The 14254-nt window shown below is 41.6% G+C and overlaps 1 protein-coding gene and 1 long non-coding RNA gene across 3 annotated transcripts in view; one reads left to right on the top strand and one right to left on the bottom strand.

Moving 5' to 3' along the window:
- Positions 1–14254, top strand: part of syn3 (synapsin III) — a 102010-nt gene that overhangs the window by 20847 nt on the left and 66909 nt on the right. For both annotated transcript variants that reach the window (XM_007573070.2, XM_016661195.1), the window contains exons 3-4: positions 161–218; positions 10440–10531. In XM_007573070.2, coding sequence (XP_007573132.1) covers positions 161–218; positions 10440–10531 — 150 coding nt within the window. The remainder of the gene's footprint in view (positions 1–160; positions 219–10439; positions 10532–14254) is intronic.
- Positions 140–14254, bottom strand: part of LOC107833060 (uncharacterized) — a 15487-nt gene continuing 1372 nt past the window's right edge. Inside the window, exons 2-3 of the long non-coding RNA XR_001658769.1 lie at positions 13777–13779; positions 140–149 (exon numbers count right to left, since the gene is read on the bottom strand). This is a non-coding gene — a long non-coding RNA (uncharacterized LOC107833060). The remainder of the gene's footprint in view (positions 150–13776; positions 13780–14254) is intronic.

Genomic DNA, 14254 nt, shown 5'->3' with positions numbered 1-14254 from the left:
AAGCAGGTAAGGTGTGCTAATGTCAAACAGTGAGAGAAGAAATAGACCTTTTTTTGTGCAGTGTTTGGTAATGATGTGTTTGTACGTGTCATGCTTCATGTGTTGGGCGTCCCGCGCTTCGATGTTTCATTAAACCCTTTTCTGTTGTTCTTCCATGCAGGGCCAAGTATTTTCGGGGAAAGAAGCTGAACGGAGAATATGAGATTCGAGTTGAGCAGGTAGAGTAAATTTCATATGAACTAGTCTGCAGGCAACATGTTCTTTAAAGAATTAAACAATTTGTGTTCATCCATTTGAACTGTTTTACTTGAATACTTAACTTTGGAAACAACACTTTAGAAAAAATAATAAAAAAAAAACTCAACTTCTTCCCAGGTATTTAACAGCAAGATGTTTGCTACTGTTAGTGTACATAACTGAGAAGTAGAAAACATGTTATGTCTCCATCATTTGTACATCTAGAAACTAAAATTCATAATAAACAGTTTAAACTCTGTCAGACTGAATGGAAAATGTAAGTGAAGGCCAATTTCTACTCTGACCTTCCCATTCTAATACATCAACATATTTTTATCTACACCGTTCCATTGTAACACCACCTGCATGGTTTGGGCTACTGTTCTGCTCGAAGGTGAACCTTCACTCCATTCTCAAATCTTCTGCAGCCTCCAACAGTTTCTTCTCTAGGATTCTCTGTCTGTCTTCATCCATAAGCCTTACCTGCTAGCTTGATTCCCAAATGAGAATTTCTCCCCGATTCTCAAAGCTGAGATCACCTCGTCGGCCGTCCACTGCAGCTCCTGATAAGTTCTCCACCAACTTCACTTACCGACTAGAAGTATCCAGTTTTTCACATCAAAGTGATGCTTCCTCAGATGTTGATCTAAACGCTGTAAAACAAATTCCATCTAAACAAACAGTATTTGAAACTGAATCCACAGGAACATGTTTATATGTCTAGACTTGCAGCATCGTCAGTGTGAGCAGCATCAGCTCTACCCCGGAGGATTGTTGGCCTACCCATTGTTGGGACTGTAACTGTCTTTGAAACATGCTGGTGGAGTGTTTACGGGGGAAGAAGAAAAGAACCGCAGAAAGCTGGACGGGTGATTTCTTTATTTTTTTTATTGGCCATTTGCTCAGTTCTCCGCTGTTGTGGTCACATCTTTAGACGCGGACGACTTGAGAGACTTTTCTGTGAAATCAGAGTCGTCTTACTTTGAATATCCATAGAGCTGTGGTTATTAAGCTGAATGAAGACTTGACAGAATTATTTGGGCCTGTTAAGTCGATAATTTGGGGACCAAACGAGCACTCCGGTACCCAGCGGAGACTGACCTACTTGCATCTTGTTGGACCCAACACCCTTTCCCTTAAGCCTTCTGCACTTTGGATAAAAGGTCAGTTTGCTAATTGCTAATCCTTAGCCAGAATCTTCATTGACTGTTTGTGGCTTTTGCTAAGCCTTAGGAAGACTGTGTGAAAAGCGAGCGACATGCAACATGACAACCAAAGCCGTTCCGCTCTGTCTCCAGCCCGTCTCTTTTTGCCTTCGTCAGCACCTATACAGAGCCAAACTGCAGCTTGAAGCTGTTCAAGTCGACCCCAAAAGCTGTTTTTCTCATCACGTCTTTACACCTTGTGATTATCCCATTTATGTCTTGCACGGATTGACATTTGACTCTGAAATCATACGCTATCTCCCATCTGTCATGTTAATAATGTGTGGTAAGCTCCCTGAAGCAGCCCCACATCATTACCAAACCTCTTCAGTGTGCTCGCCTCCTTGTAAGGTCTGATCTCCATGCTTAAATACAGAGCTACCACAGTAAGGGATGCTGCAGATGGGCGTAATGCAAGCCTGTTTTTATATATAAATAAATAAAGTTTCACCATAGCTAACAGTTTTCCCCTTTTTGCACAACCTACGTTGAAGTTTAAGTTCTGGAATCTCGTTTTGACCAGTAAACGTCTGTTTGTGGGGCCACAGGCGGTCACAACAAGACATAGCAGTGACTGGGACAAAGGGCTGAACAAAGTTCTCCATATATATTAAATTGTGAGGACATCTCTTATCCACTGCTTCCTGAGACCTTACTGGTTTTCTGTCTGATTTAGTCCTGGATCATCCGAAACATTAATTTTACCTTCATGAAATTGTTGTTTTTGCCAATTTGGACGTGTGCTCAGTCTCTTTTTCTAGTCCTTGGGTCTAAAACCGAATAGTGATCGTATTTTAATTCCATCATACTGAAAAGTAACCCCAGATCACACATGCGGCTACCATGTTTCCATCCATCTTTGTACCCATGGTCGCAAAGGCAAGAGGTTTAGGAGGGAGACCCAGACATCCGTTTCCCCAGCAACATCCTCCAGCTCATTCTGGGGGATCCCAAGGCGTCAGATGGGATAAATGGTCCCTGTAACGAGTTCTGGGTCTTTCCGGGGGGTTTCGGCCCAGTGAGACGTGGCCAGAAAACCTCCGTAGGGAGATGCCCAGGGGCCCTCTTGATCCACATCAACTGACTCCTTTTGACGCAGAGAACCAGTGGCTTTACTTTGAGTTGGCCCCCGACTGTTGGAGCTCATCAACCAATTGATGAGGCTGAGTCCTTCCACCCTTAAGAGGAAGCTCATTTGTATCCAGGATCTTGTTGTTTCGGTCATGATGCATGTCTCGTGAACATACACGAGGTCAGAATTTTCATGGCCCAGTGCATCAAGAGCTTTGCTTTTCGAACAGATGAATCCGTCTGTCTATCTCCTGGTCCGTCCTTCCGCAATCGCACCGAAATACGTAAAGTCCTTTGCTTGAGGCAGAAGCTGACTCCCACTCTAGAAAGAGCACTTCACATTTTCTGGTTGGCAACAATCACTTCTGACTAAAGACTCTCCCATACTTCATTCGCTGCCGAACAGCTGATGCAAAATGTTTGAATTTTGCACACTTTCCCGCCGCAGTATCCATCACCCCCCAACCTGCCGAGATTCCCACCCTGTCATTGCATTCTCCATCTTGCACATGAAACACTGAGAGGGAACGCCAAGCCTTTCTGCAGACAGCCTCCTTCATGGACAACAAGGTTGCAATTTGTCCAGGAGCTTTTAGCCATTTGACAGGAAGAAATTCTCAAAAGTAATCTATGGGGTATGAAAAACAGGATAGTGGAAGCAGACTAGTTCATGCAAAATATCGTTGCAATCACACAATACACAAATGGTTCGACCCAGGCCTTGTGCCACGAAGGGGAGGTGGACGCTTCCCCGCAAACAAAGTCTCATGCAGTTTTTGTCACACATCTGAGAACCAATTTCATCACTTTGGGTCAAGCGGAGGAGCCGACTCTCATTCTAGCGGCTCAACACTCAGCAGTGAACGACAACAGGACCACATGAGGTCCTGAGGTTCCCAAAGTAGGCGCACTTGTCTCCATGGTTACGCTTTATTTGCTCATTTGCAGTAAAACGCCTTTGTCTTGCAGTCCTCCGTAGCCCACATACATGGAGAACACTACAGGAGCTTGACAGAAATTAAATCATGTGTTTTCACCAGTTTTTGAGGACCCTTTGGTTCTTGTAAGATCTGAAATTCTTGAAGTCTAGTTAGAAAATGGAAGAAATAAAATGCTTTTTCTTGCGTTTGGACCTCCTTAGGGCAAGCAGAAAAACTACAGTATATGGACTTGTTAAAACTGAACTGAGATATTCTACACTAACTAGAAATTCAATTTTAGACCCGTTATTGTACAAGTGAAAACAAAAGTCTCATCTCTTTCATGTGAACTCGGCGTTTCACTTTGTCTTCACTTGTACCATCATCGTTACACCCTCATTTGTTTGTTATATCCGAACCAGATTTTGTGTCGGTGCTACTTTCTCATCATCTCTGCCGTTTGTGTTTGGTACCTCAGTCCCAACTGGAACAAGGGTCACCTCTGTTGTTTAGGATCTTGTGGGGCAACATCTGCTCAGCAGCCGTGTGGCCTCACAGTTATTGATGCTTGTTTGGGTTGCAGCCATGCCAGCTCCCAGGCAGCTAGCTGGATGTTATCAGTAGCCCCTTTTACTCCAGCTGATTTTCACCTCTGATAAAAGGAATCTGTGCAGAGCGAGCTCCTGACAGATGATTTGTTACTGATTGCAGATATTTGATTTATCCAATTGCCCTCACGCCCCTAGAGTGAAATTCTATAATTTAGGGCTTTGGAAAACGTAAAATTCATAGTACTTGGCAAAGATTAGCCGATAATAATTTGGACCGTGTGAGTAACTTACTGTAATCCTGACTTTACAGTTGAAGTGGTTTGAACAGGTCTGGTTATTTCGAAATTACAAAAATTACAGATCTAGTGACAGATGCTGCTGCTGTGTGACCCATGTGTTAAATCATTCTGATGTATTCAGTGCTGCAGAAAACTCCTTTAATTTCACCCAGTCTTTTGTTTATTTAACCATTAGAAATGCAAAAAGTATCTGGAATTGATTAAAATTCATAATCATATTATTTTTTTTATTTACAATATTAATTTAGTTTCAGATTTAAGTAATGTGAGATTAAATAATTCAATATTTAGTTTCTTGAAATATGTAGTTCCAAATTAAATATCTGGAGCTAAGCAATATGGACAAAAATTTCACAATATATTCTTGTGCATTGAGCTGTTTGATCATTAATTATTGTAGCATAATATAGTTTCAAATTAAAAGTTTAGTTTCAAAATTAGTATCTATTTCAGTACAAATTTAAAGAACAAAAGAAAATAAATTGTAAAACATAAATAACTTATCTTAAAAAATCTTCACAAGCCGAACATTGAATTTCCCTTAAGAGTTGAAGGAATTAATAGTAACACACTTTATCAAATAACAATATACTAATGTACAAATCGTATTTGGAGGAACTACTGTTTATTTAGTCTGGCAATCCACTGGACGGCTATGAATTTGGCTGTTCCCTTGAGAAAAAGACATTTGCCTGTCTGCACTGTCGAGTACAACGTTTGGTGTGAGGCTTTCTGTCAGGAATTAAGCTTAGACCTTTAGCATATCAGGACATTTTAGGACAATTTCATGTCCCTGAGTTTCTAAGAAGAGTTTAGGGGAAACCTCTTGCTGTTGGACCCTGACAGCACACCACTGCACAAAGCAAGGTCCATAAAGATATGGACAAATGTGTTTGTGGAATAATTTGACCAGCCTTCAGAGTCCTGACCTCAACTCAATGGAACACTTTTGGGATGAATTAAAGCTTAAACTTCATGCAAAGCATCGTAATCCAACATCGGTGTCTTAACAATTATTCAGGAATAAAAAGAATTGCTTGTAAATTTCTCCTTTATTTCTCTAATTGGTGTTAAAACACTATGTCTACTACTGTACCTGTTTCTGTTGAGTTCAAATTGAGTTAAACTTGTTCATAACTCCGAAGCCAAACCTTGGCTCTTATTAGCGGCAGATCAAAAAGCCGTTCTGAATCGGCCGTGGATGGAGCTCAGCACATAACAGTCAGGTCTGAAAGCATTTCTTCGATGTATCACTTCCTGTTTTCCTTTCCCAGGGCGAGAGCTGCTCCGAGACTAGTGTCTGAATGAGTAACCATGATGGTATCCATGGTGCTGAGGAAAACCTCTCCTCCTGGCTCCTGGGCCTTCTGGGCACCAACCACTGCATCTGTTACTGCCCAATAACAATGGCTGTTAAGTCTCCTCTCATCCTTAACCATCCAATCAGAGAAGCCAGGAAGTTGCCCGCTCTCTTGTTTTGTTTTGCCACAGCCAAAGTCAGCGTAGGTCTCCATGTTTGGGATGGGATTAGCTAAGAAGGAAGAATTGACTTGGGTGTGCAAATTTGCTTAGGAGTGTCTGAGCATATTCATACATTCGCTAGATAGAAGTGGGAGTTTATCTTTTTATTTTTTTCCAGTGGAAAGAGGATTAACATTTGCACATATATTTCAGCTCCCACCCCCACATAGTGTTTAAATAGGTTAAAGCAGAGGTTCCCAAACTGTGGGGCGCGCCCCCTAGGGGGGGCGCCGTGTCATTGCAGGGGGGGCGCGGGAAGCCGTCTGGATAAAAAAAAACATGAACACTGTATGGGCTGGGTTTTTACCTTAGAATGGCCAACTCTCTGTTATTCCTATGTCAATTTGATACAGTAGAGACTTCCCATATTTGTGTCCTCTGTCACTTTTATCAGCAGTTAAAACTGTTTAATCCGTTGTTAACATGTTGTAACCTGTTTTTCCGAGCCGCCTTTAAACGCAACATGAGCGCTACGACGCTCGCGCTGGGTTTACACCTGTGAAGGAGACCTGCTGCTGCTGTGCGGAGCTACGTAGGTTTGTGTTAGAATCACGGCAGCAAACCAGCAAAACGCAAAGAACTTTTCACAGTTTTTCCCTCCAAACTAACCGACTGAGTTGAGTAAAGCTGTTGGATGCAGGTAATGTTAGCTAAAAGATGACTAGCTAATATCAATACAGAAACTTAAGCTTAACAAGCACCTTGTAGGCTACCAATGTTGGTGTCTATTTTCAGCTACGTACATTCATTTTGCCCCCAAAAAAGTCGATGCCCCCCCGTCACACGCGTCGTTTCAACCAGACAGCCATTTGTAATCCATAGGGGGTGGGGGGGCGCAGAAAATGTTTGGAAACCACTGGGTTAAAGCACTGTGATTGGGTGTTGTAGAGAAACTTGCAGATAATACTTCCTCTTTATATGGATTCAAGGCCGTCCAAGGTTGGACAAAGCTGTCTTAAAATATCAAATGCCAATCAAAGCACAGAAAAGTGTAGAAAGTAACCGACTGGACTTGCTGTTGGAGGATAAAAGAAACACAAGCTGTGAAAGGTCAGTTTAAAGAATAGTTTCAATCTTCATTATGTTTAAAAGTTAGCTTCCAGTTTCAGCTTGACTTTGTCTTGTTATTAATGTACCGTCTTTACATGCAAATCAAAGTCATTTCAATGGATTTTGGATTTATCCTGCACATGTTGTCTGATCACATGGACGAAAACAGAGATGCACAACAAGGCAATCACGCTCTCATTTCATTTATTTAAATGTCTCAAATTAATTTCAAATGAACGTTTTAGAATAATGAGAAACAATCAGAAACAAAACAAAACAAAAACAAACCACAAATCTGGAGAACATCTGAAAACTCCACACAGAAACACGCCGGCCAAGATCTGAACTGGCAACCTCTGAGAAGTAAAAGATGAGTCATTTCATATCATCTTAGGTCTTAAGTCTGTCGTATGTTTGGGATGGCACTCTTTCAATCTGTTAAGAAGCATGACCAAGCGAGAAGTCCTTGTCGACATCATGACTACAAGCCTTATGGACACAGAGCAAGAAGAGCCTGTTGATGTCATGGCTATTAGCCTTAAAGGCAAAGAGGCATTGATCACATCATGACCATTAGTCTTACAGGCAAAAAACAAGGAGAACTTGTTGGTGTCATGGCTGTTAGCCTTAAGGACTCAAAGCAAGAAGCACTTGCTGGAGTTTTGTCTGTCCGCATTTTGGACACAAACTAAGTATTTGTTGCTGAAATTCTACTTTAAGACCTAAAGCAAGTTCTCCATGTTTGTGTCATGACCTGATGTGTTGGTTAAGGAAGGAAGAGTCAGCATACGGCTACTTTACCTGCAACTTGTCATGCAGTTAACTGGATTGCTTAATAATACTCATGATGAGATTGTTGGCACTGCAAGGCCAATTGTGAAAGGCCAAGAAACCTTTTAGGTACCTGGATCACAACAAGCTGAAAGAATCAATCTAGGACCGACCAATAGGGCAGAGGTCATGCAGGTGTGATTCTCTGTTGCTGCGTTCTGATGGACAGTACGGTCTAAACAGCATAATGAAGAGAAACTGAGGCTCTTGATAAATCTGGCGTTACATAATCTCAACGCACTTTTGTGACCCTACATGAGGATCAAAAGGAAATGACAGAAAACAAATTGACTAGAGCAGCTTTTATGTTTTATGCCGACCCAATGATTTTCCCGTCAAAGAAAAGTAACAGTCTGAAGTTCTTCCCTATGCTTCATGCAAATGTTTCCAATACAACTCGGCCACAGAACGTTTCTCCCTCACGCATTTAGCTATTTATTTAGCGAGGCAGTCCAGAGCTTAATCCATCAAGCCTTAAATCGTAAACCTAATTCTTTGATTAGTGGAGTGCCAAATACCGTTAGCCATGTGCGGTGCATGTGTGCAGAGAACTACTTCAATATGCAAATTTTGCTTTCGAGATTTCCCCAGAGACTCGGTGGGAAAAGTTTCAATAGAGAGGAGAAAAATTGAGTTTGTAAAACGTTGCATAATTTGAGTGATTTCTTTAAAAACCAAAAACGATTCATGCTCATTGGCAGAGCACTGTTGTTTGACATTAACAGCAAAGCAGATAACTCTTCGCTCCGGTTTTTGACACTTCTATGGCTCATAATGTCACTTGATTATTTATCTGTTGAGATATTTTGATATTTTATGGCTGCACCCAGCAGAATTAAGAGTCAGTAAGAGACTCTCGGTCCAACATTTACTCAGGCTTCTCGCGCTCACTTTTAAATGAAATGCAGCTGTGCTTTCTGCACGGTGTTCTGCTGGAGCGTTGACCGGGACCTGCCCATCTGAATTTTTGTTTTCCCACACATGGTCAGCAGGCTATTTGTGCAGGGTCCATTTATTGTGCCATTTGTGTCATGTCTCATGCTTTGAAGGAATGTAAAGACCAACAAACACCAGCTATTCCTGCGTGAGGTCAACCTGCTGCCGTTCAGCGTACCTCCAGGGAAAACTCTACCTGGTGCAAAGGAATGATGGAAGGAATGCTGACCAGCTGCATCCAGAAAACTTATGTTGTGTGGAAAGCCAGAAAAGAAAGGGAGTTTAAAGTGGTTTAGAAATGGGGAAAAAGAATTATCTGCTTGCCGATGCCACTGCCCTGTTGCCATCATCTTGGTGTTCAGAGCCACCAGGGTTAGCTGATCAATAGACCTCAGGGAGTGAGATGGAATGTAAGGCGGGGTGAAGCACAAACACTCACATCTGTTTGCCAGAAGGAGAACTTTCACATTTCCACTTGTCTCTACATCTATTCAACTCCAACAAATCACACAAGAACAGTTTAAATAGTTTGACTTTCTAATTCAATTTCAAAGCGAGTAGTGGAGTCTTGCTTTAAAAATGATTCAATCCATCCTATGTGAAATATACGGCTAAATCAAGAAAACCATCTGAAAAGTTTAGAAAAAAAAACAGATCAATGTTTTGCATGCAGAGGTAAAAGGATACAAAAAGAAAACAGAGGCCCTGAGGTTTCAGTTTTCACAGTTAGATACTGAACACTCCAGCGCTCTGTGCCAAAACAGAAGAGGAGCCGGCTCCAGTTTGCTCCCAATTGTACGTGTTGATGCCAAAAAAGGGTTTGAGGATTTTGCTCAGTGGAACGATGAAATGAAAGTGGAGCCGAACTCAAGACGGGGTCAGTCTAGTATCAGGAAACCCTGGCAGAACGTGTCGCTGTCTGAAAGCACAGAAGCTGCAGCTCCACCAAGTTCTACGGATACCAGAGTGGCTGTCATGGTGGGAGAGACTACTGAAAAATCACAGGCCGGTTTGATTGTCAGCAGGGGGAAATCAGGACACTTTTTTTGTTTGTAAAGTTTTTTTGAGGGGTTTCTTGTTATTTTATTTTATTTTTTAGATTTTTTGGGTCTGATTTGAATAGCAGGACATGTCCAATGTGTGATGAAGATGTGAATGACTTTTGGAAACTGAGTTCCACATACAGTGAGCTTTTGTCTGTAGACTTAAGCTGGTAAAACAGATTGTACGTTACAGCTTCCTGCATGTATGTTAAACTTGTATTACTTGAATTTTCCCTTCATGAAAAATTTTTTTTGGAAGAAACAAACCTTAATGGTTTTTTTTGTTTGTTTTTTTGTCTCCACTTTGGTCAATGCCATCTATACATTTCTTGAATTTTCAACTGTTTTTTTTTTTTTTTTTTTTTTGCTTGTTGGTCCCACACATCCTAAGATTCCTTTCCCAGAAGTGGAGTTGTTGTCCCTTCCTTTTGAGAATCTCTGGGAGTCTGAGTGAGTCATTAAGTAGCCAAGCTACGGCCTTTCACAAGGCCCTCACTGTCCTGGAGGCCAGAGACTGGGGATAACTCAATTTGCCTTCTCCGACCAGCTCGCTCTGTCTCTCCCAGTCTTGTCTTCTGCTCAACTCCGTGCAAATGCAGAAAGGCATGGTGACGTAAGAAAGCAATTTACTTTAACGTTATGTAGACGTATTGCTGTCAACAGGCCAAAAGAAATAGCGTTGAGTCAAGGGGTTCATCTGCGGCACATACATGTGACCTCATGCTTCATGTCGCTGTAAAAATCTAAACTTGGGTTTTGCTTTTCGGTTTCCCAGGCGGAGTTCTCAGAGATCAACCTGGCCTCTTACGTCAACTCAGGATGCATGGTGGACATGCAGGTCAACAAGGGTGGCTCCAAAGTCATCAGGTGAGTTTTTAGAGGTAACGCTCAGGAGAGATGGTGCAGTTTTGTCAAGGAAAACAAAAAGAAAACAAACAAAAGAAGGAAAAAAACCTGAAAAATCACAGTTGGAGAATGAACTTTGTCGAGTTTCTGATGGCACAAATTATTTCTTCACTGTATCCAGTCATTTTAATATTACTAAGTGACTGGTCAGACTTTCTGGACCAGGACTTGACTGGTTCAGGTCTTACCTAAAGAACAGGGATTTCTTTGTGTTAGTAGGTAACTTCTCATCAGAGCAGACAGAAGTCAATACAAGGTTTAATCCTGGGATGTCTCTCATTTAACATCCACACTGGCTCAGGTTATCATAAGAAATTAGAGTAGTTACCATAGCTGCACAGATGATGCACAGCTCTACATTACGAGAGCTGTGTTCAGTGATTGGCTGAATGCAGCCAATCACTGAACAGAGGCTTAGAACAGATAAATGTGTGGATGTGCCAAAGCTTTCTTCAGCTGAACAGAAACAGAACCAAAGTTATTATCTTTGGAGCTAAAGAGAAGAATCTAGAATCAATGCACACCACAACACATTAAAGGTCTGCTGTTGTTGTATCAACCTTCCAGATCTCTCAGGTCTTCTGATTCTGGTTCTGCTCTGCATCCAGAACCAGAACCAAACATGGAGAAGCAGCATTCAGCTTCTATGCACCACAGATCTGGAACAAACTTCCAGAAAACTGAACAGCTGAAACACTGAGTTCCTTTAAATCAAGGGCTAAAAACCCGTTTGCTTAGAGCTGCCTTTGATTAATAATAACCGGAATATTGATTAAGTCTACTCCTCATTATTGATGATTTTGAGAATGGCATTTGTGAAAATGTAATGTTTGCTTCTCATTTGCTGTTAATACTCACCATATACAATTATGTTATTATGTAAAGCACTTAACTTTCCTTATGGCTCAAATGTTCCATACAAACAAACCTGACTTGAAAACATTTGAGGTCAGTAATGGAATGAAAAAGCGACCAGGCATGAGCGCCATGCAGCCAGGAGAGGGACTGCTTTGTCTGGTGAGGTAACTGCTGAGAGAATCACAGATAAACAACAGATTCTGGTAGGAAAGATGACCTCATGGTGCTGCTTTATCTGAATGAGTGCAGCACAATATGCCAAACTGCAGTCGTCATGGCAATTTCAGGGGTGTGCATTATCGCAGTTGCAAGTGGCCTGCTTGAAGAACCAAAATTTAGGATAAACTTTTAGTGCCGTCCATTTCCACACTTGACGTATATTTTTAGTGTTTGGGTTAATTGGTTTGTGTTTTACTGACGTGCATCATAACTTTAAAGCAGGTGGAAAAAGTGCTGTCTTTGCATTTAGTTGTAGGTGACTGTAGCTCTTCTTGTGCTAGCTGGTCTCTTTAAAACATGAAGAGATGAGATGAAACGATATTGGCTGAAATGACACACAGTACAGGGTTCTGTTCAGCTGAGCCGACATCAGTTCTCGTTGTCACAGTTGTGTGACAGAAGTTGCGTCTTTTTTTTTCTCAGCCTCAGGTCATCCGTCCCTTCTTGTCACAGCCTCCCTGGTGAACGTTTCGCCACCCTCTGCATGTGAAACTATTGTGAGTTTGGTCAGAATTTTGTGGGAATGTTTGTTTATGTGGAAAACAGACCAAACTACTCAACTTCCAGAATCCGTTTTTTCAGCCACAGAGCAGGATGGATAGTTTAGGGGAACAATTGTCTGAGGCTGAGAGGAAGTAAGTACTGTTGGACTAAAACACCGAACTCTTCCCGCTCTGTTCTGGTCCGATGCAGCGGATAAACATCCCACCAACACCTTCCATGTGTTTCCTTTGGGATTCCAGTAACATCGAAAATAAAATGTTGTAACTCATCAATCATTATTTCCTCCTCCGAATTTGTGAACTTGTAATAATGGTTCCTCTCTGCTGTCATCACTGTGTTTACTGATGTAAACCACCATTATGACCAAACTCCATGATGTAAACCGTAGTGGGAGGGGCTTCACAGGAGCTCGGCTCGGTGTGTTTTGACGATAAAAGGTGTGTGTGAAAACAAACGTCCCGAAATCATGTGATTGATAATTGATGTTTGACCAAAGTCGAACAATTCCCTTAAGGGAACAGATTCCTGAAGGGAACTGTTGACTGTTTTTAGAACCACATTTTTCTCAATTTACTCAATAACATTATAACATGATGTCAAGCTCAAAGAAAGTCTATTTAACATGATACTGCCCCTTTAAGCAGTTAATCTTTCAGGGTTGGACTGTATTAGATCTACTGTAACTGGCTTCCCTGCTCTAGCTAAAGTAGAGCATCCCTCTCAAATATGTTTGCAACACATTATATCTCAACAGTTAATAAAATTGGAGCAATGCTTCTCCTGCTGATTTTTAGGACATTGCCTCAGCAGAAACATTTTAGCCTTTATAAATATTGCTTAAATGTTGGATCTCAGCCTCAGAACCACCCAGTGACAGGAAGGGGCCTGACTGTGTCCTGAGGACAGTCGTCAGCTCGGGGATTCCAAAGCAGCCGACTTAACAATGAAACCTGTTTCCAGCCCTGACACTGAGGTTATTGTGTGATATGGAATATTTTTTTCGTGAAATATCAGTAATGATAGAACAGCAAAATTGTATTCAGATGGTGTGACTGCTGCCTCGCTCACAAACACTGACGTTCACCGCCAAATTACTTTGCTTATCACTTATGACTCTGAACTGGTCTACAAATAGAATAATGGTCAATTCAAGCAGCCGGTCCCACCGGGACATGACTAATAACGCTTAGTGGTCCCACAGCTATAAAGTCAGAAGTTCAACTTCTAGAAGTTGCTTTTGTTTCCGTTTAGTTGCCGCGTTTCCTCCCAGAAAGAGCCGCAGGGGAATAGCTTGGATAAAAGAATTGGCTAAAAACTCAGCAGACCCTTCAGATCCTTCCCATTTCATAGATTATGTCCTAATTATGTCTGCGACAGCCGCGTGTTTCATTCTGCGCCAGAGGAATGCATAAACACCAGCTTCCCAAGCACAAATTAAACACACGCCATGTGATTGAGTTTTCTTTGAGTGCATGTGATCATTCTAGGATGGCACTTGCATACACTCACACACACACACACACACACACAAATGCCGGGTTTATTTTTTAAGCCATATTTAAAGCAGGCTCCTACTTTTCCACGTGTCTCCTGGCCGATGTGACCCTTGACCCCTCTGTGCAGACATGCTGCCCTGCGCTGGCTCCACCAAGCAGCTCTTGTTCTCACAGTTCTGTGGTTTCACTGCTCTCACACTTGTCCATGTGCTATGCATTGTAAAAAAAAGAATGTTAATGTAGTGTCAGAATACATTAGGGAGCAACCAGGGTGGAAAGTAAACACTTGTTCTGTTAAGAATGATTAAAAGTTATCAAAAAGAAAACGGCATTAAGTGAAAATATTATTTACTGTTGATATTTTATGAAATTGCACTTTTGGTTTCAGTGTCACTAGACAAACTCACACTCTGATGTGGGGGATGGGGGGACAAAAATACTGAAACCCAACCTGTCTGACACAGTGGTGGAGAAAGTACTCAAAAAATGTACTTAAGTAAAAGTACAAATACACAGGCAAAAATGTACTCAAGTAAAAGTCAAAGTACCACATTAACATTTTACTTAAGTAAAAGTACAAATACACAGGCAAAAATGTACTCAAGTA

This window comes from Poecilia formosa, unplaced genomic scaffold (genome assembly GCF_000485575.1).
Source record: "Poecilia formosa unplaced genomic scaffold, Poecilia_formosa-5.1.2 Scaffold318, whole genome shotgun sequence".
Classification (NCBI taxonomy): Eukaryota; Metazoa; Chordata; class Actinopteri; order Cyprinodontiformes; family Poeciliidae; genus Poecilia; species Poecilia formosa.
The sequence above is the reverse complement of the archived record's forward strand: the minus strand, read 5'-3'. Positions and strand labels throughout refer to the sequence as shown.